The following is a 22,395-nucleotide window of genomic DNA, read 5'->3' on the forward strand; positions in this document are numbered from 1 at the left end:
GTAAAATGAAAGTGATAGTGGGAGCAAGTGCAAATGAACAATAACAAGATGCCACGAATACAAAATGAAAGAAAATGCCATAATAAAGTAAACATCAGTTATGCAGAACGATAATACCACTGGATAAAATGGCCTAACAAAATTCCCATATGTTATTAAAAACATAGCATCTCATAATGATCATTTAGACCTTTTGGAATGATGGTGTCGAGAAATGTTATCCAAAATGTTTCACGTTGAGCTAACCTGGAGTTCATGTCAATGCTGCCTTTGTGTGTTATGTTTTCCAAAATGGTAAATCTTAGTTGTGGAATGGTGTGTGTCATGTCTATCCAATGTGCTGCAAGGTATGAGTGTCTGTTCTTATTACGTATCATGCATTTATGCTCAATGATACGAGTTTTGATTTTTCGTGAAGTTCTACCCACGTGGATAAGTCCACATGGGGAACGTATCGCGTATATGACTCCCTCCATGTTGCAATCCGAAGTGTGTTTCAGTTTTATAGGTTTCCCCGTGCGTGGATGATGAAAAATATTTCCCAGAATGACATTTCCACATTCTCCACTTTTAAAACATTTTTTCATACCCATGAATCCTGAGGTAAATTGTGCAGGTTTTGGTTTCCAAAGCTCTCTGAGATTTTTGGAACGGGTATGCGCAAAAAGGGGTTTGTGCATAATTAGTTCCTGGAAATCTGGCTCCTGTTCCACAATTTCCCATCTCTTTCTAATGATCTTCTTGATTTTTGTGGCTTCCACAGAATGTTTCAACACAAATTCTTTGCGTTTGTTTATGGTTTTTGGTTTGTTAATGAGAAGGTCCTCACGTTTTTTCATTTCCACAATAGACCTGACATTTTCCAAAATCTCAGATGGATATCCCCGTCGGCGGTATCTCTCTGCTTGATCTTGATTTAGTGTGTCGGATTCAGTGGCGTTTGAGGAAATTCTTTTAACTCTAATGAACTGAGAAACCGGGAGGTGTCTTTTTAATTAAGCCGGATGGAAACTGGAAAAGTGTAAAGCGTTGTTTTTATCAGTGGGTTTACGATATACCGATGTTTCTAAGCTTGTTGCTGTATTCCCAATTTCGATATCCAGAAATTGAATCTTGGTCTTCCAGTGTAGCTTGATTGCCTTGCCATATAGTCAAAATGTCGTCAATGTATCTCATATACATGACTAAATGTAATTGCTCGTTGTTCAAAATGTATTTATTTTCAAAAGATGCCATGTACGTGTTTGCGTATGAAGGGGCTCCGGGAAAGCCCATGGAAGTGCCAGTTTGTTGTAAGAAAATGTTATCATCCCAAGTGAAGCAACTGTGATATAATGAAAACTCTAGTAGTTCCAACAAAAAAATCCCACTGACTTGTTCGGATTGACTGTTAAGTATTCGCCATTCCACTGCTTCTATCCCCTCACCTTGAGGGATTGAAGTGTAAAGTGCCACCACTTCTATTGTGCAGAGTAGTAAAGTGTCTTCATTACATTTATTTTTTATGCTTTGCAATTTAATCAGACAATCGGTGGTGTCTTTTACATAGGAACTCCATTTCTGGACCAGTGGTTGTAGATAAAAGTTAATGTATTAGCCGATGGATTCATGTATCGAGCCACATCCCGCAACAAAAGGGCGTAATGGAGGATTGACCGCGTTTTTGTGCATCTTGGCCAGCATTTATAAAGGAGGTATTTGTGGATTTAAGGGTTGTAAAAGTCGCTTAGTGGTGTCAGTAATCCATCCCATCTCCTGTGCATGATTGAGAATGTGTTCCAAGATCGTCATAAATTCCTTCGTGGGATCAGATGGTAACTGGATGTAAGTGTCGGTGTTTAGTACATGGTCATTGACTTTCAGGTCAGAGAATTCTTTGTCCATTACTACAATGGCTCCTCCCTTGTCTGCAGGTTGAAACATGAGACTGGTATCTGAGCTCAGAGATCTTAGTATTTTCTGTTCCTGTGATGTTAAATTCTTGTGCTTGGGATGATGGTATTGAATACCCTGGATGTCTTTTTTGACAAGTAATTCAAAGGTATCTAAAGTTTTATGCGAAAACGGCGCCATGAAATTACTTTTCGGTCAAAATCTCTCCTGTATCTGGGTGGATGTTTGTATGTTGGGACATGAATGAAAGAACCACCTCAATCGTAGTTTCCGCATGAACTTGAATAACGCAATCTCGGATTCCAAGCTTTGGAAGTATATGAGGGAATAAAGTACATTCCTTTACTTAATACTGCTGTTTCTTCAGGTTTCAAAACCCTATGTGAAATATTCATCACTAGGTTACTGTCTTCAGATTACGCTGTGGTCTGAACGATTCTATGTTTTTTTTTGCCTTTTCCCCTCCTTGTCCGTATCCTCGTGGGGGATCTCCTTTGTCCAGTGGATGGTTCGTAGACCGTCCCTGCTCTAAAAAAGTCTGCTTGCTGCTAGTAGAAGGTCCTTCGTCCACATGGGTTCTTGGAGTATGTTCCTGCATAGTCGTTGGAGGAGGTCTCTGAAGGGATAGATCCTGATCATTAGCAATACTTTCTTCCAAAGACGTTATGCCAGGTTTTCTAAAAAATCTTTTTTGGGCATATGCTTCTGCCCATGAATATACTTCATCAAGTTTGTAATCGATGATATCTCGTTTAAATTTGCGTAACTTGCGGTCATGTACTTCTTTCGCATGTTGATCCAATTTAGTATTGATATCATTAAGAGTTTTGGTCCAGTCTTCAGTTGCCATTTGGTTTGAAATTTCATCTTTGAGTGTGTCAATCTCAATAGCTAATTCACCCAGAATTGTTGATAGCTCTTCAATAATCAGGAGGATGAGATCCAGTGAACACTTGTTCAAAATGGCATACCAGCGTGCCATGAAAGTTTTGTTGTATTTAAAAAACATTGGTTTAAGGGTGATCCGGAATCCCCCAGGTATTCTTTTCACCTTGTGGTATTCTATGAGTGTTGTGGTGTATAAACGTTGGTTTATTTCTTCACGCATTGTGTACTCTAAATGACGTAACAATTGTTGAACTGTTCCAGGGGTGGTGCTGAATGTTCTCGCTGCCTGTATGAATAAATGCTTTCAGCATCTTCTGATGGGTAAACCTTGGTGTCCGCTTGATTAGCGGTTAAGTCTGCTATCTCTTTAAATGACATGGTATTTTGGGTGCTGGTTGGTGGGATTAGGCTGAAAGTAAACTATGAAGCAAAAAATTGGGGTACCAAACTGCACACCTGTGGTGCAAAGTGTAAACAAAATGTGCTAATGTGATCAGTTTATTCCAAGCGTGCTGCTGTGTGCTTAAGGTCCAGTCTAAATAGACCTGTGATACTACAATGTAAAAATGAGGTGTGCAGAAATATCCGTACCTGACACTCAGCGCACTGTTGTGTTGTCCCTAAGGCTTCTTCCAAATGATATAATAGTACAGTCAATAAACAATGTTTTTCATTTGAACAACAACATAATCATGTAATTCATTGTATTCTTTTTGTGAATTACACAACTTTCTTCAGTATCTTTTTGTCAAACAAAGCATGATTTTCAATGCAGACTGAAAATAAATGTAGTTCATGTAGAAATAATATATTCAATATCAATTGTTTGAACATTCTAACATATTTAAACAGAGACCCAATGCATTTCGGGTACAACCCTTCATCAGGGACATAACATTGCAAAGTCATGAATTTCTATGCATGTGATTCCATATCTTTTCTTGTAGCCACCGACTGGAACAAATGAAACAAGTAAAAACCAATATGATTAGAATACCACACCATATCCGTTCTTGCTGCCACTATCACATGTGCATGGTGAATTGAAGAACCTTTCTTTCTTTCTTTCTTCAAACGGGCTAGTTGGTCTCTTGTTACGTTTTACGCTCACGCTTTAAGACTTTATGATTTGTTTCTGTATTCACGATGAGGAGGCTCAATGTCGTCCTTGCCAGCACGTTCCTTCACTTTTCCTTTTACTTCGACATAACCCTGGCTCCAGGGTGCTTTAGTTCCTGCACGTTTCCGGTTTCTTCATTTCTCTTTTTCACGCTTACCTAGCCTTGGTTATAAGGTTCTTCAATTCACCATGCACATGTGATAGTGGCAGCAAGAACGGATATGGTGTGGTATTCTGATCATATTGGTTTTTACTTGTTTCATTTGTTCCAGTCGGTGGCTACAAGAAAAGATATGGAATCACATGCATAGAAATTCATGACTTTGCAATGTTATGCCCCTGATGAAGGGTTGTACCCGAAATGCATTGGGTCTCTGTTTAAATATGTTAGAATGTTCAAACAATTGATATTGAATATATTATTTTTACATGAACTACATTTATTTTCAGTCTGCATTGACAATCATGCTTTGTTTGACAAAAAGATACTGAAGAAAGTTGTGTAATTCACAAAAAGAATACAATGAATTAAATGGTTATGTTGTTGTTCAAATGAAATCATTGTTTATTGACTGTACTATTATATCATTAGGTAGAAGCCTTAGGGACAACACAACAGTGCGCTGAGTGTCAGGTACGGATATTTCCGCTCCTCATTTTTACACTGTGCTCACAGGAGCCACTTGTCGGAAAACCTGAGTGCAGGCTTATGGTTCTCTATAAAGAAAGGGCCTATTTATGTGTACCTAGTAATCTGTTTAAAACTGACTCCTTAGAGTCAAATCCGCGGCCTTCTTTACGATGCAATATGTCTGCCAAGCAAACAGAAGAACGAGGTTGCCCAACTTCAGCTCTCCTGCGCTGTCGCGCCTCAGACACAGGGTGCAGACAGCCATGTGTAGCGAGTCCTTACACTTTTAAAGCAAAGGGCATGAGGCTGTCGAAGAAGCGCACCCACCCCCCCTCATAGTTGCCACATTCCTATTTCTCTTTCTTTCATTTCAATCTGAACATTTTTGAATGCGTGCACTGTCCCTCTTCAGGGGCAAGTGTCACTCCGTTTATGGCAAAAAATGTTGACATTTCTAAACTTTAAATGTCATTTTCTCTTCCATTTATATAGGCCGCTACACTGCAAGGTAGCAGGTTAAAATGCCCGTTACCCCCATCCACTTTGCAAAGTCTCTCGCATGGCTTCCCCTATCTTGGAACACATGGGCAAACAACTGTGAACACATGTTCTCTCATTTCCTAGACACGCCCCCTCTGAGATATGTGCACTGTGCATGGTGCATACTTTACAGACACCTATATTGTAGCCAACGAACTAACTTCCCCAGAAAGCCAGAGAGAAAGAGCTGCAGAAAGCGCCGTTCTTGTTACAGGCGAAACGTGGTTCTGTGCCAAAAACCTGGTTGGAAAATGTCCCTTACTAGGTCAGTGGCACTCTGTTGGCTCCTCAGAAACATGTCAAGTTTTTCCCCGTCCCACCCTCGCATGGGTGGGACGCTGGGGCTCCTCGGGTCCCACACTGGGAATGCTCCCCACACAGACGCCTGAACAATCCCACACAGTGTCCAAGCATCTCTCATTACTGCCGACAGTACCTTCACGGGTGGTCATTGAGTTACCCCTCCTTTCACCTCACACACACAGTCCACAGCCCTCTTCTTTCGCGTTTGCATTGTGTTTTATTCATTGGTTTTCGAGTAAAACAGCCCTCGTTTAAGAGAGCATCGCTGCGCTGGCCAAAATCATCTTCGAAAGTTACAATAAAATTCATTTTAATGGCGCTCACTGCTCGGTTTTATGAGCTGTAACTGTGCTTGCTCAATCCGTTAATAACATATGTTTATAGACCCCACAACCAGAACCCAGGCCTAAACCCCCAATTTAGCAACATGGAAAAGAAATTGCACAAAAAAATAGCAAAAACTTGGCCGTTGTCAGAGGCCGCATCCGAAAAAAGAAACGTAAATTGGTCATGCAATGTTGCAGAGAAAGTCGGGATTTTCTGTAGTGTTACTGCGAGTGCACGTGAATCCGTGGGGGTACCAGTAAAATTAGTATTGGTACTCGAAGCCTCAAGGAGGAAACCTCCATTGCTGAAAGCAACATTCACTTCGCTATCATTGATTAGAGCAGCAGAAAATAAGAGACCATCATAAAAAGGGAAGAGAAAAAGCTGAGACTGATACCAAGAAAGAGTAGGAGGGTGAAAAGAGTATATTATAAGTGGTGGAGGAAAGCACAGAATATTAAAGTTTAGGTGACTAGCTAGTATTCTCCTTGAGAACAGGTGGTAGATCAGAGGTAGCGGGCACTCAGCAAAAGAAGAGTATTATTGCTGCGACAGACTGAAGGAGGGTATTATCCATGCAAGGGTGTAAGCAGAGTATTGTTGCTGCGCCAGACTGAAGGAGACTATTACTCGTGAGGGTGTACGCAGAGTATTGTTGCTGCAACAGTCTGAAAGAGAGTATTATTCATAAGAGGGTGTAAGGAGAGTATTGTTGCTGCAAAATACTGAAGGTGAGTATTTGTCATAAGAGGGCATAAGGTAAGTATTATTGCTGTGACAGACTAAAACCCCCAAAATGCTCAGGCCCTGGGGGATGGGGTCCCCGGGGCCCAAAAATAATAAAGGGAAGGGGGGCCACACAGCCCCCTTTCCAAAAACCAAATTTAGAAAAACCGGCATATCACCAGAGGCACCGCCCCCTCCCCGCACCTCTCTGCAAATCCCCCAGGCGTGTTTTAAGTTGGGGATTAAGTCCCCTTCATTCCTGGGGGTTCCTGGGGGCCAACTAGCCCACCAGGTACCTCCAGTAAGCCCCACAGAGTGGGATTGCTGAGAGGTGGTCCGAGGCCACGTCTCTTTTTACACCACTCTGCAAACGCGCCTCTTGGCGCACTGCTGGTGGGGCGATGAGGTCCTCTTGTGACCTGAGGACCTCAGGTCTAAAGTGGACTTCATCCCCCAAGCATAAGTGCGCTAGGAGGCGCGTTTGCAGAGTGGTGTAGAAAGGGGGCGTGGCCTTGGACCACCTCTCAGCAGTCCAGCTGTGTTGGGCTTACTAGAGATAACAGGAGGGCTGGTTGGCCCCAGGGACCCTCGGGAGTCAAGGGGACTTCATCCCCCAACCACGAGCATGCCAGGAGGCGCGTTTGCAGAGTGGTGGAGAAAGGGGGCGTGGCCTGTGTCTACCTCTCAGCAATCCCACTGTGTGGGGCTAACTGGAGGTAAGAGGTAGGCTAGTTGGCCCCTAAGGACCCCCAGCAGCGAAGGGGACTTCAATCCCCATCCAAGAGCGCGACAGGGAGCACGTTTGAAGAGTGGTGGGCAAAGGGCGTATGGCCTGCTATGAGAATTTAGAAATCCTGCTCTGTGGGACTTACTGGAGGTAATAGGAGGGGTAGTTGGCCCCAAGATTGTCCTTGGGGGCCAACTACCCTTCCTGTTACCTCCAGTAAGTCCCACACAGTGGGATTGCTAAAACGTCTTTGGAGGCCATGCCCCCCTTTCTCCACCACTCTGCAAATGTGTCTGCTAGCAGACTACGGGATGGGGGATGACGTCCACTTTACTCCTGAGGGACTTTGGGGGCCAAGAAGTCCTCCTGGTACCTCCTGTAAATCCTACGCAGCGGAATTCCTGAGCACTGGTTGGAGGCCCAGCACCCTTTCTCCACCACTCTGCAAACGCGTCTACTAGTTAAAGAAGTATTTGAAATGCAATAGGTTTCACATTTGCGAGAGTTAGAGCTATTGGCGTCGTAAATGTAAACGCTTTTTACTAATGTTTTTTGGAGTGGAGTGGATGTATGTTGTGTGTAATGGAATTATGTGGTAAATTGTGCAGTGAAATTATGTGGATAGAAAGTATATAGTATTTAGTGTGTAGGAATTATGTAGAGTGGGATTATGTGTTATGGAGAGTAATTATGTGGTATGGTAGTCTTTGTTGTGGAGTGGTAACCTCAGGTTTAGTCTTCCTCGTTTCCATAGAAGCTCAACTACGAACTCATTGAGACAAAAAAAGAAGGAATCACTGAGGAGAACTTGAGGACCCAGTCAGAGGTATGAGCAGGGCCACTGGAATTGCGACTGTTTGGCTGCACCGACTTTTGCACAATTATATATTTTTTTCGCATTAGCCACATAATCCATCATCTGCTCCCTAATCTGCAGATTTGAACAAAAAAAGCCTTGTTTCAAGCTCAAACGTTACCTAAAATGCAGCGACAAGTGTTGCAGCATGGTAGAAGGCCCTTTGCAAACCTAGAACGTATTGCTAAATGTGGGTGTTGATTTGGTACTAATGGTGTGCAAGCCACTCTTGCTTTCTTCTGTGCCTCTCTCTGCATTTCTGTTGCTTGTTTCTTCACATTTCTTTCTTTTTCTGCAAATCTCTTCTAGTTTCTGCACCTCTCTTGACTCTTTCCACACCTCTGTTGCCTCTTTCTGCTCCTCACTTGCTTCTTTCTGTACCCCTCTTGCCTCTATCTGCACCCTTCTTATCTCTTTCAGCACCTCTGTTGCTTCTTTCTGCACTTCTCTTTCTTTTTTCTGCACCCCTCTTGCCTCTTTCTGTACCCCTCTTGCCTCTTTGTGCACCTCACCCCTCTTTCCTCTTTCTGCACCTCTTACAGTTCTTTCTATACCACTCTTGCTTCTTTCTGCACCTCTTTTGCAAATGTCTGTATCCCACTTGCCTTTCTGCACCCCTGTTCCCTCTTTCTGCACCTTTCCTACCTGTTTCTGCACCTCTCTTGCCGCTTTCTGCACCTGTTGCTTCTTTCTGCAATTCTCTTTTTTCTTTCTGCACTTCTGTTGCTTGTTTCTGCACCTCTCGCGTCTTTCTGCACCTGAGTGCCTCTTTCTGCACTTCTCTTGCCTCTTTCTACACTTATCTTGCCTCTTTCTATACCTCTCTCGCCTCTTGTGCACCTCTCCTACCTTTTTCTGCACCCCTCTTGCCTCTTTCTGCACCTCTTACAGTTCTTTCTACACCACTCTTGCTTCTTTCTGCACCTCTTTTGCAAATGTATGTATCCCACTTGCCTTTCTGCACCCCTGTTCCCACTTTATGCACCTTTCCTACCTGTTTCTGCACCTCTCTTGCCTCTTTCTGCACCTGTTGCTTCTTTCGGCAATTCTCTTGCCTCTTTCTGCACTTCTGTTGCTTGTTTCTGCACCTCTCGCATCTTTCTGCACCTGAGTGCCTCTTTCTACACTTATCTTGCCTCTTTCTATACCTCTCTCGCCTCTTGTGCACCTCTCCTACCTTTTCTGCACCCCTCTTGCCTCTTTTTGGACATCTGTTGGTTATTTCTGCACTGCTCTTGCTTCTTTCTGCACCTCACTTGCCTCTTTCTGCACTTCTCTTGCTTCATTCTACACCTCTGTTGCTTCTTTCAGCAATTCTCTGGCCTCTTTCAGAACTTCTCTTCCTTCTTTCTGCACCCCTCCTGCCTCTTTCTGTACCTCTATTGCCTCTTTGTGTTCCTCTCCTACCTCTTTCTACACCCCTCTTGCCTCTTTTTGCACCTCTGTTGGTTCTTTCTGCACTGCTCTTGCTTCTTTCAGCAATTCTCTTGTCTCTTTCTACACTTCTCTTCTTTCTTTCTGCACCCCTCCTGACTTTCTGTAACTCTCTTGACTCTTTGCGAATCTTTGTGCACCTCTCCTACCTCTTTCTGTACCCCTCTTGCCTCTTTTTGCACCACTGTTTGTTCTTTCGGCACTTCTCTTGCTTCTTTCTACACCTCTGTTGCTTCTTTCAGTAATTCTCTTGCCTCTTACTGCAATTTTCTTGCTTGTTTCTGCACCTCTCTTGCGTCTTTCTGCACCTCACAATGCGGGCTGGAGGGCTCCGACCAACGGTCGAAGCCATTCCAGCCCGCATCGTAATCGGGCCCTAAGTGACGACAGCTACTCTCTTTTCTCTTTCTCAGAGAACACTTTTTTCTATTTCAGATGAAAGCCAGAGTAGGACCTCACATATATTTTCGACTCAGGCCTACCAAAATCTTCTGAGATGTATGTAACTATAAGAATACAAATGCAGGAACAAAGGGCGATCAATTTAACTAGTAACATGGGTTAAACTCCTTAATGAGTCTATTGAGGATTGGTCAATATTATTTTTCCACTATGAGTGCATGGCACACATACAACTCCGACTCTGAACTGCACACGGCAAATCCATCCTCTGTATGATTATGCACAGGTTACAGAGGATGGCTCCCATGGAGGTCACTCCTTCCTAAGATTGCCTGTTGGATCACACAAATAATTTAACCATGATAAACCAATATAATGACCCCGATCTTCTAGTTTGAAAGTCTGCATCGTAACCACTAAACAGCACTTTGTTTGAGGTGGATGCAAAGGCTTTGTCTTTTGCTGAATACCAAGTACTGCGCTCCAAGACGTTCTGTTGTGTCTCCTTCTTGATTGCCCAAGGAAAGGGGAACTCATCCCAGTAGCAACCATGCCACCCTGCACAGAACTGGAAGAGAATGTGGCCCAACGGCTAGAGCGGACGACCTCAGAACCGGGTTCGAATCTCGGCAGGAACACTCAACATTCTGTGACTGGGCAAATCACTTAATCTCCCTGCGCCTAACAAAAATGAATGTGTCCATCTGCAACATAACTGGTGCTCATTTAAAGCTCTCTGATACCTTCGGGTCTAGTTCAAGCAATATAAAACTCCACACACAAAAAACTGTACACCTGAAAAGTGTCAAGTGTCTCCTAAAGAAGATTCCAGTTCAGAGGAAAAAGCACTAAGTCTGAAAAACATCCCAGACAATTTTGTAGGTCTTCAATGCATATGAAGATTAATACATAAGTTAACAGCAAGGCACCTCTCTATCTTTGAAAGTGCCAAGCAAGAATATCCAGATGTAAATGTAGTGCAACAAGCAAAAATGAGGGTCAAAAACAGTACAAAGTGGGTGAAGACTGAAATGAAAGCTATAGGAACTGTGGGACTATCCAACACTCATAAATGCATCCTTCTGTATGATTTAAACAAGAAGGGACATTGGATGAATAGACTTTATTTCATCTTGGACCGGGAACCTCATATAGATTCTCTGGACAGACCACAATTTAGGGAAGGGAAGTTTATAAGGCTTGTACACGCCCCTTTCTTGAAACAAATGGTGCCGGTTTCTCACACAAAAAGGAAGGCCAAGATTGATGTGGTTTGCACAGCACTGAACTCTGCAACCTCCCTTCTTGCCAATGCTCTGCTCCGCTAGTGAGACTCCCCTCCAAGTTAACATGAGCTCAGAATCATCAGAGCAGTCTAGGGACAGAGTACACTTAACCATTTGCTAAGCATGCAGCCTGACAACATACTGCCTGACTGAGGGAGGAGAAATCCGTCTTCTCCTTAATGCTTGTAAACTTGTGGCACAGACATAAGTGTGAGACAGAATCAAAGAAGTAACCATCAGATAAGTCCTCCCTCCATATGACTGTACAGTGAAATGTCTTTTAATCTTACTCAGGAAGTCCAATCTCCTTAGAGACAGTAAAGTAAATTCTGCACCTCAATACATCAAAGCACAGGCCTCGCCTCCATAGGGTTTAATAGGTAACTCCCAGGTAAGTCCCATGTCTGTGTATCTGTGCAGTGGAAAGATATTTCCTCTCCATCTAGATCCTAAGTCTGAAAGGGACTTTGAGTATCCTTCAGTCAAGTCCCAGCCAGATTCAGAAGGATCTCAGCGTTTTGAGTAGGTAGACTGATAAAAGTTTTAAAGGTATTCCAATCAATAATTCCATTAAATATAGGCATTGAAAGATTGTAAACATTTCCAATAGAATTAAGCATTACTAATGGCAAACCTGCCTTGGGTTTCAGCATAAAATTGCATTTAAAAAGTGACACAGAGACATTTGGTGCTGCAAAATAAAAAACATGAGGCTTTGATATTCACAGGCTTAGTCAGACGCTTTCTAGTTAATAAATTATGTAAAACATTGCACAAGTAATTCGTAGTTTGGTTTAAAGTGGCTAGCTTAGATTTTATCCTATGTGATTTTAATTCGCAAAAATATTAAATATGTGAAGTAGCAGCATATAGTTGTACTGAATTAATACGACATTTTAAAATGTAGAAAAACAGAAACAGCTCATGATTCAGCTCTTGCTCTGAAAGCTCCAGTTGACGTTCGAGATAAGCAAAGGAATTTTTCTTTCCTTGTGAAAGACAGAATGCTTGGCATAATTTACAGCATGTAACCTCTGAGCCTCATCTATTTAGTTGCTTGAAATTTTAAACAAAGCCTCAGTTAATTATTTTCTTTAGAGAAAAGAGAAAACCTACGTACTTTAAAAATGCATTACCATGTTATGCTTTAATGATTCTTTCTTAAATAACATACACCTTTTGCAGCTAATGTTATGTGTTTAGTTAAATATAAAAAGTTTCATTAAAGAAAGGTTAGGAGATTAAGTTATATTAAATAAGATGCAGACTGCCAGGAGCTGGAGATGAGAATGTTGAATTCCAATTGGATGCAGAACGAAACCATGCCACCTGCTTTGTAACATTATTTGTTATATAAATGCATTCCAAGTTCGGAGTTTCAGAACCCTCGCTGAAACCTTTGCGAGAGACAGACTAAGACAGATTTAGACACAGGAGGCTGCAGAGGAGTTTCAGACCTCAATACAGAACTGAAGGGAGCAGAGCAGATGTGATTTGCAGATGCAGCGCAGGAGAGGGCAGACTTTGATGGAGAGCAGAACGGATGCAGGCAAAGGCAGATTAGATGCAGGTTTTGTTTCAATCTGACTTTTATTAAAATCCACAAGCTTTATGCTTTGACTAACTGGCTTTGCCAAGCCTTATTTGCTATATGCTTTATTTCTCTTTATGGGAGATTCTGCAATTATTAGGTTTTTTTTGGGGGGGGGGGAGTTTTACATAGCGAAAACTTGACCCAGTATCGGGTATCAGAGCGTTTTACATAGCACCAGTTGCGTTACATGAGGACACATTCATGTTTGTTAGGCACGAGGAGATTAAGTGATTTGCCCAGAATCACAGGATGTTCAGCGTCATTGCTGAGACTTGAACCCGATTCCCAGATTCAAGGTTGACCGCCCTAGCCATTAGGCCAACTCCCCTACCCCTTGATTTAGCTTTATGCTAATCTCACTATTGCTTCTATTCGTGAACTCTTCATGAGCTCTGACTGACATCATTTGTGCCTCACTTTCTTAGAATAGGGATTCTTTCCATTATGGAACGTGCTGTATGGAAATTATATTATGCTCTGTACTAACTTTATTTTAATATTATCAATTCCGTAACCTGATTGATACCTGACTAATCAATGAAGAGTCAGAGAATCTTAAATAATAATTAGAAAAAAAATCCCTTTAAAACTACTCACAACGCTCATTATTGATTAAAATGTTTATTTGCATTTGATTATTTGCCTAAGTTTATGAAGGAGTTCTTTTGGTCAAAATACGGTGGCAAAAATTCATCACCTTGAGCAGAAACAAGGGTAATGGAAACTAATGTTAATAGTGCCACACATTCTAAATTTCCAAAGAGACATTACCGTGACATTTCCCTGTTATCAGCCTCCTCACACGAGATTTTTGAAGGGACAACATCAGACCACATGTACAACCAAGATGAACTCCAATTGAGCAGGGCAGATGTAATGTGGCCACTTGTGGTTTCTAATATTCTCTCTAGTCCTTGTAGGTGCTATGAACTATTTGGATGCTACCACAATTAGACAATGAAGGTAGCTGCTAAGGATCTGTGAGCATACCCCATAAATGTCTAGCTGATTTTAGCTCAGGGATTGAAGGAAAGTCCAGAACTGATAGGCCTGTGTCCCTCGGACACCACAATACGGGCAAAAGGCGTGCTTGGAACAAAGAGTTCTGGCAGGTCCTCTGTTTCAAGATGCTGCAGTGTCACCGGGTAACCCCAGAAGGCTGGTATGGAAGACATTACTAGCTTTCTGTGCAGGGCTCTCCCAGTCAGTCTTATGCTAGAGTATGGGGAGCCTTAAAAAATTCCATAGCGATAATGTGAGTAACATAATTTTAACGGATGTGGAGATACAGGTTTGAGTGCCATAGAAAGCCACAGGGTGGGTCCCAGAGATAAGAGAGGGATCCTCAAGACAAAGAATGAGGGTATATATAAGCCTGCAGCAAAACTTATGCAGTCATGGAGACTAAGGTGTTCTCCTGGGGCACTGATCACCATAGATGATTTGTGAGAAAGCCAGGAGGGTTATGGAGGACATGTCTCTGGCGGCTGGGGCATCAGGATCATCACTGGTAGAGTTTAGGGGGAGGGACCTCAAGGTCATGAGTGGCAGCAGAGCTTTATATGCAGTCCACTTATTTAAGGAAGGTGCTTGGCAACTTTCGGTGTTGTATTGGCTCCTTCACTATTACTTCTGTTCCTTCCTTCAACATTACTGCAGCCTATACCTTCGTTGTTTTTCTCCCTTCTCGATGCCCTCGGTTCATTGACCTTCTTGCTCAAACTGTGACTTGCTCTCTGGATTAAGATTTGGTATTATTTGGTGACCGGATGCCTGAACTCTTGTATTGCTATTACCCTTGAAATTGGTTTCTTTGCTTGTTTTCTCGCTTCCTTCCTGAATTCCAAGTTTGGTATCGACCTGGGATTCAACCATTACTAATACTAGCTGCTTATCTATGATTATGTCATAAGTTTCCTGCGGCCCGCCAGTGTGAAACCAGTAAGCATAATTCATCAGTACCTTCTTTTCTAAGATCATTTAAATGTTTATTCAACATACAAAATCTATATTTTTAAAACCTGTAATATACATTTGGCATTCCCCCTTGAAAACACTATTTTGTATCCCCTATAGTACACAAAGGCTGTAGTTGGCGAAATCGAACTATCACAGCTGTCTCTTTTCTCTCTCTCTCTTACTCCCATTTCCCTTCCCCATACCCTCTAGGGTTTAGTTCTGCCACTCTTGCTTACTCAACATCGGCAAAGCTATGTTCTGTGGAGTGGGTTGGATTGTTTTCAAACTCTGTCCATCATGAACCGCGAATCCCAACACCTGGTTTCCTTACACTTTAAAATTTTCTATGATTAATTGACGATTAGTTGGTGGAGCGATTTGTCTGGTTAATTCCGATAACGAACGAGACTCCTCCATGCTAACTAGTTACGCGACCCCCAGCGACCAATCACCACGTTTAAAGTTGCAGAGGGTCCATAACTCATCCTACCTGCAACTTTATCTCTTTTTAACGTCTCCCCAGCACCTATCAGAATAAAGTTTTTTATAGGTAGCATGAGGAACAACTCCTTTTTATCACTCACTTGAGCACTCCTCACTTTCTTATTTTATCATTTTTTTCCCTGATCACTGCTGGAAAACTCAGTGGTTCCCTCCGGGCGGAGGATGCATGGAATCAACCCAATGATGATGCTATCACGTATTTAACGGCGGAGAATCAAGATATACCGCCCCAACATACTCTTGACGTGATTGAGGGTTTTTTACCTATACCAGAGACAACCACCTGAACCCTGGTGCCAGTAACTAGTGATCCCTCCTCCTTTGATTATCTATGATTAATTGACAACATTTGTTTAACAATCTTAACACCAGAACGTCCATCTTTATGCTAATAATATGTTATTTCAGAATCAGATGAAGACATAGAAATATAACCAAGAAAGTGGCGGTGCGCGGGTGAGTTCCAAAGTTGCTAAGCCGCGCTCCGTCACTTTTGAAATAGAGGGATGCACCATATCTACATTAAAACGGCACTTGCCTGCGCTTCTTCCTGTGCTGGCGCTAAATTCAGCTGCCAAGCGCCAACACAAGTACCATTCCACCATAGTGCAAGGGTGTCTGCATTGAGTGAATGATTGTTTATATGCAAGAAGGTGTCACTTCCTGCACATAAACAATCCAGATTGGCAATTTGTAACTTCTATGTGCGCTACATTGTGCAGCACACATAGATATTGCAAATCGTAATTTTTTTAATGATTGTTTATGTGCAGGAAGGGAAACCTTCTTGCACATAAACATATGTGTGCCGCACGATGCAGCACACATAGACACAGCAGAAATTACGAGAAATCCAGCATTTCTGTTTGTTTTGCCATGTCAAGACCAGGATTTCCCTGGTATATATTTTAGCGCTGCCTCCTTTTTATGCCACCCTTGTAAATAGGGGGTAGCGTCAAAACCAATGGGTGTTGTGGCGGAACGCCCACCTCAACACCCATTGCCCACCCCTTTCACGCTAAGTATAGTGTGAAAGGGTGCCTTATTCACAAGGCGGTGTTAAGCCATGTTAAGTGACGTTCCTGTTGCGATGGGGGCTTGTAAATATGCCCCCTTGTGTCTTACCAATATAGTTGAGGACTTCTGCATCTTAAGCTGTTGTGAACTGCACAGGAAGACTAACTGGTGACAGTAACTTCTATCTTTTGACTCTAGGATGAAAGGAAGGTTATTTAGGAGAGGTTTGCCAGGCAGACCTGATAAGGAATGAGCCAGTGGAAATAACTTTTGCCTTTCAGCATTCCATTGGTAAGAAGGAAAGCAATTTAGACTTAGCAAGCTGATTTAATTGTTTTAGTTTGGGAAGCCATGATCAGTGTAGGGCTCTTCAGGTCTCTGCAACGCAATCTCTTAGTTTGTTGCCACAAATGCAGCAGAAGTGTGATTTGCGGATGTCTATCCAAGCCAACAGTTTTGACATGAGACCGGCATACAGCCAATTTCAGTGGTCGAGCTTGCCAATTAATTACAGAAACTTGAAAATTTGCAGGATGGTTAGCCATGTGCTAAATAACGTTGGTGTTGAAGATAAACAGAGAGAAATTAGACCACTCCAGGACTCCATGGTAGACAGTACAAATACGTTTTGATTCTCTACTTCAGAAATCAGACCCCAGATCTTAGAAGAGATGCAATAACAGGAATCAAAAAATTAAAACCATAACTATTAGCAATACTATAGCATTAGTTATTTCCAAGAATCGTGCAGAGGTAATGCTTTTATTTCAGTCTAAATTGTTGAGTTAAGTTTACCCACAATGCACCTTGTCTCTTGAATATTCTTGATCACTCCTAAATCTCTCAATTCTTCTGCCAAATACCCCTAAATTCTTCCCAAACGTTTTGCAAGCATCACCCACATCAGGTGAGTTTCTTTTAATGGTTTTCACTCTTTCTTTTTATTCTTAGGGCACAGCAGTGACCGTTAACTTGACCTCCATTCTTTTTGACCCTTCGGTGTGGAAAGACCCCCATCACTTCAACCCCCACAACTTTGTGGATGAGAAAGGGCAGTTTGTGAAGCCTGAATCTATGATTCCCTTCTCCACAGGTGAGCAGCTCCTGGACTAATTGGTTTGGTGTTTTGGTGTTAGTCTTAAGGGTGGGCGTAGTTCGCGAAGTGGCACTTCGCGAAGCTACGCAAAGTGAAGTTCGCACTACGCGAGCTACGCGTAGCACTTCGCGAACTGCGTAGAAACATGTTCGCACTGTGCAAGATGTTGTTTTCAATGATTGCACAGTGCGGACAAGCAACCGGCACTGTGCAATCATTGCAAATGGCATCTTGCACAGTGCGAACTGTAGTTTTCTGCTGCTCGAGTAGATTTTTACTCGAGCGGCAGCTTTCTCAACGCGAACTGGTAGTTTCTCATCGCGAGCGGTCGCGAGCATACGCGACCCCTCGCAATGAGAAACCTGACCTCCTCGCGTTGGGAATCTCGCCGGGAGGTTTATTTTCCATGCTCGCGATCGCCAACTTGATGTTGCTGATCGCGAACAAGGAAAAAGTCTCGCCGGGATGTCATTTTGCTTGCTCGCGGTCGCAAACTTGACGTTGAGGACCGCGAGCAAGCAAAAAATGACCGCAGCACTACGCAACACTACGCTACGCGTGTTCGCACTGTGCTACGTGCAGTTCGCGTAGTGCGAAGTAGCGCGAACTTCGCAAACTACGCGAGCGTAGCGTAGTGCTTCGCCCAGGCTTAGTTAGTCTGTGTTTGCCTAGACACTGCATTACTTTTCTTCAAACGTCTAGATTGAAGAAAAACATAATTCACACATTTTCTAAATTTATCGTAGTTGAGCTGCGCACATTTCGAAAATGACTCTCTTCCTTTATTGGCTTTACGCATAGATTCCTCAAACTGAGACACACAAATGACACATTCAGTAGTACCCATTTCATTTTTTACAATTAACCTATACAGCTTACAATATACTTAACATATTACTTAAGAAAATATTTCTCCCTCTTATGTGACCTACATGTTTTCCTCAGGAACAGTTTCGATTGATTCTCTACTTCAAACTGGAAATTGAGTTTGTGGTTGTTCCAGATTAAAAAGATGAGTGAAATATTTTAAAAAAAACTTTGAATCCATACTTTTAAGAGTTGGATCCCGAAACAACTGCTTTCAACTGTATATTTTGTAGGAGGAAATATCCTACTTTTACCTCATCTTATACACCTTAAGAGGTCCCATAAGAAGGAGAAATATTTTCTAAAGAACAGTGACGGCCGGTGCAGGTAAAAGCGGTGAGGCAGTGGGGCGGGCAGAGGGGGGAGTCGACAGACGATGACGAAGGGAAATAATTTTTTTTTAAAAAAGAGAACCACTTACCTTGTGCTCGCCGCATATTTCCGATAACTGCTACCCTAACAATAAATGAGTTTCTTTCCCGGCTATAACGATTCCTTAAGTAGTAAATACATTTCTTTGAATACTTGCAACCACTTCATGCACTGTTTTTTTCCTGAACACTGAGGGTCTCTCATGCAACTGCTCTCATGGTTTGTGTATTACTATTACTATACCCTCATGATTTCACTCTAATTTTCCTGCTTCTTTGCCTTCATCATACAGTACCCCTAGGTGTCTGGTAAATTGGTACACTAAAGCAGTTCCTCTGATTTTCTGGGTTTTGCAGACACACTTGATCTTTGGGAACTTTAAGCTCCATCATTGTGGATCCCTGTCCATTTTAATTTATGGGTCACAACAGAGCTTCTACGATTCAGAAAATTCCTCAATACCACTCACTTCTCTCTTTTATCATTTTGAGGCAATTTCAAATTCACTTCCTCCTAACAACATGAAACCATCTCCAGTGCAAGCCCTTAGCAAAAATAAATAACATAATAATATATAACAACTCCCAAAAGAAATAGGAAATCAGCTAAAACAAATTATAATTTTGACCACATCTTCCTTTTTTTTTAATAGTGTGAGTTCACTTGCTGTAAGATTTAACTTGAAAAGTACAAACACAGCTTTCAATTGGCCATATCCACTGAGCAGGGTGAGCTCCCTCAATCTTGGACATAATATTGCAGAGGGACATCATAAAGGTGTGGGGCTGAGCAGAAAAAAATAAAAAATCAGAGCACTATCACCTTTTTTATGTTACCCGGGCTCACACTTGAATCTCAGTGATGTTGCTTAGGAGTGTCAGTTAAATGTTTGCATCCCTGAGGCTTAGGTAATTTACGAGAAGATGATCCCAGAAGTCAGAGACATAATACAATATCTTCAATTGACCATATACATAGTCTTAGTGAAAGTTATGGACCAAAAATATAAAAATTGATTATACTAGCGTGCTGAGTTAATTACCGCACAATAATCATACAAAACAGCGATGGAAGGAATGCCTTAATTAATCTCTGGTTATTGGTTATTGGTTCTTTTATTTCCAGTGTGTCTCACAATATGTGATCAAATGAAGATATTTTATTTCGGCTATGAGGAAGCAATGTAATGTATTTGTGTAACAGGTGTTGCCGTTCAAATATCTTAATAAAGTCTTTACAAACCTCTAAAATTGAACTTAATACTATTTAATTTATTGTTCATGACATATATGGAGAGAATAGCTCTCGGCCCTTAATTAATGTCATAACATAACACCTAGCAAAGTTTTCCCATCCTTGAAATCTGTCACTGTACTGCATTCCCTTTTCACCCCTCAGATTTCCATATCCAAATCAGATTGCACAATCCGAAAATTTCTTCAGAGTTATTGTACAATTGTGCACGATGATTCAAAATATTGCGCTGCTTCTTGTGTTCTGATTGGGTATGGGTTTCTTCTCATGTGCACATTATTTTTGCTTTTCTCTCAAGCCCCACTCATTTAATGATAGGGTTTGGGGGTAATTCATGGACCATTTGTAAGGGTTCTTTTCATGCCTTGTTTCTTGTTGTAGGTCCGCGGGTGTGCCTGGGAGAACAGCTTGCCAAGATGGAACTCTTCATATTCCTCAGCTGCTTACTTCAGAATGTGGACTCTCTTGCGGACAAGGAGCATTGTCCTAATTTTTCTTACAAAAATGGTTTTTTGCGTACCCCACTTCCATTCCATTCAGGCGTGAATCATTTATGCAAAACGCATAATGCTACTCCTGAAGCTGCACGCCTTTATGACACTATATTGACATCTTTTGCTATAAAAATATTGTGTCCAAAATATTGTGGTCTTAAATACATATTGAAAATGTAAACTATATATATATATTATATATATGCAAATTAAGATATGTGGGGAGTACCGTATGTATGGTCAAAAAACGGGTACAGGAACATCTTAAGGCCATCACAAATGGGGATTTACATTATCCTATTGCCCGCCATTTCCAAGAAAAACATCAGTCAAACAATGCTCTATTGAAATTTTATGCCATCGAACAGGTCAATATGGGCAAAAGGGGTGGCAATAGAGAACTAACTTTGAGAAAGAAAGAATCAAAATGGATTATGGAATTAGAAACCCGTTCCCCGGGGGGCCATAATTTTGATGAAGAATTGGCAACTCACCTTCATGATTACTGAAAAAAATTTATGAACTTTGTAATTGAAGTGAAATGCAAACTTTTTTTGTCGTGTCTATTTTTCTGAACTGTGTGTAAGATGAAAAAGACAAACAATGTATATATCTTTTAACAAGGTTTTTTAACTTGTTTTGTTACAGGGTTCAAGAAGGGACTCCCAAACTGTTTGGCTCGAAAAAGCTTATGGGTTCTCTTTCATCCCTGCTTATTTATAAGAGAAGTGATTTTTCTCTTGAATTTGGTGTTGGCACTTATTTACACATTTTCTTTATGGATATTGAAAAAATCTTTATATAAGGTTTTCACTTTATACTTAGTAAATGCACATTGCAGAGTTATTTAAACATGATTATAGATCTGGAACTTACAAATGCGAGGAAGGGCATACAAAATACTTCTCTGTGACCATGTTAAATCAATAAGGAGGATATAAGGCACTAGTCCGCATTCACCCAAACTGAGTTGATGTTAATACCAAATATCCTCCTGAATTTCCAACCATCTTTCATGAAATTATGTATATATCGTGTCATTTATTACGCACTAGTCGCTAATATAATGTGCTTTCGATTCATGAATTATGTGACACAGGATTACAGCTAATACAATAATTATGTCGAAATAATGGTATATAATAGTATGAACTATGTATTTGCCTTTCATAGCACAAGCTTACAATAATCTTATTACAAGAAAACAGAACTTGCCAGTTCCATTATGTAGTGACCATTCTAAGATGGCGCTCGTTTTGCTTGGTCATTTTGACTAAAAAAGCTGCAAGTGCATCGTCTATGTTTTGTATGGTTTATTTACTTATACACGTTTGTTCGTCAGTATAACTATCGTGTGAACAAGACACCAGTGGGTGTTGAAACGCGTTACGAAGAATAAAGAAATTTGGCTATTCTCTGCATCCTGAGTGCGCTTTTTACTTCAACTTGGATTGTGATATTGATTTCCGGCGTTGGGGTACCTGCCGGCAATGCGCCACCCGACTATGGGATTAACCCCGGAAGGACCCTAAGATTCTTGAATGTATATATACATATATACATATATATGTGTGTGTGTATGTATATATATATATATATATACACACATACATACATACATATATATATTACCTACCGGCAACCAAAGTTTCCGTAGGAAAAGTTTTTCTTATTTTGCCAATAACATTGGCGTTCCTTGACGAATCTTCACCACATTTTCACACAACTTCCCTTTTTTGGTTCAGCTGCTGTGTTGAAAGTTTCGGGGTGATTTTTCAATTAAGGGGGGGGGCGAAAAAATAGGGGGGTCTCAAAATGCGTTTTTCTCATGTTATGTCTGTGGGGATTTTTTATTTTTAAACAGAAAGCGTGCTCTTTGTAATTAAGTGTAAATCCGTTGAGTAGTTTGAGAGATATTTAGGTTTAAAAAATATAGATTTCTGGGAGCCCAAAATCCTACTGAAATTTGATTGGCTACCAATACTTCAATCAGAAAATGTTGGCAGCCATCTTGGGGCCAGTGTCCATGATAGCACCCTATTGAAATACATTGTAGTGAATGGCAGGCTTTGAGGGTTACCCTGTGGAGAGTCTTCTGCTGGGAG

The 22,395-nt window shown here is 41.5% G+C and overlaps 1 protein-coding gene across 1 annotated transcript in view; it reads left to right on the forward strand.

The window, feature by feature from the left end:
• Nucleotides 1–21,702, forward strand: part of LOC146772837 (cytochrome P450 2D17-like) — a 191,946-nt gene extending 170,244 nt beyond the window's left edge. Inside the window, exons 8-9 of the mRNA XM_085637807.1 lie at nt 17,159–17,300; nt 20,178–21,702. Coding sequence (XP_085493933.1) covers nt 17,159–17,300; nt 20,178–20,470 — 435 coding nt within the window. The 3' untranslated portion in view covers nt 20,471–21,702. The remainder of the gene's footprint in view (nt 1–17,158; nt 17,301–20,177) is intronic.
• The last annotated feature ends 693 nt before the right edge of the window (nt 21,703–22,395 follow it).

Source organism: Triturus cristatus, chromosome 12, assembly GCF_964204655.1.
Source record: "Triturus cristatus chromosome 12, aTriCri1.1, whole genome shotgun sequence".
Taxonomy (NCBI): Eukaryota; Metazoa; Chordata; class Amphibia; order Caudata; family Salamandridae; genus Triturus; species Triturus cristatus.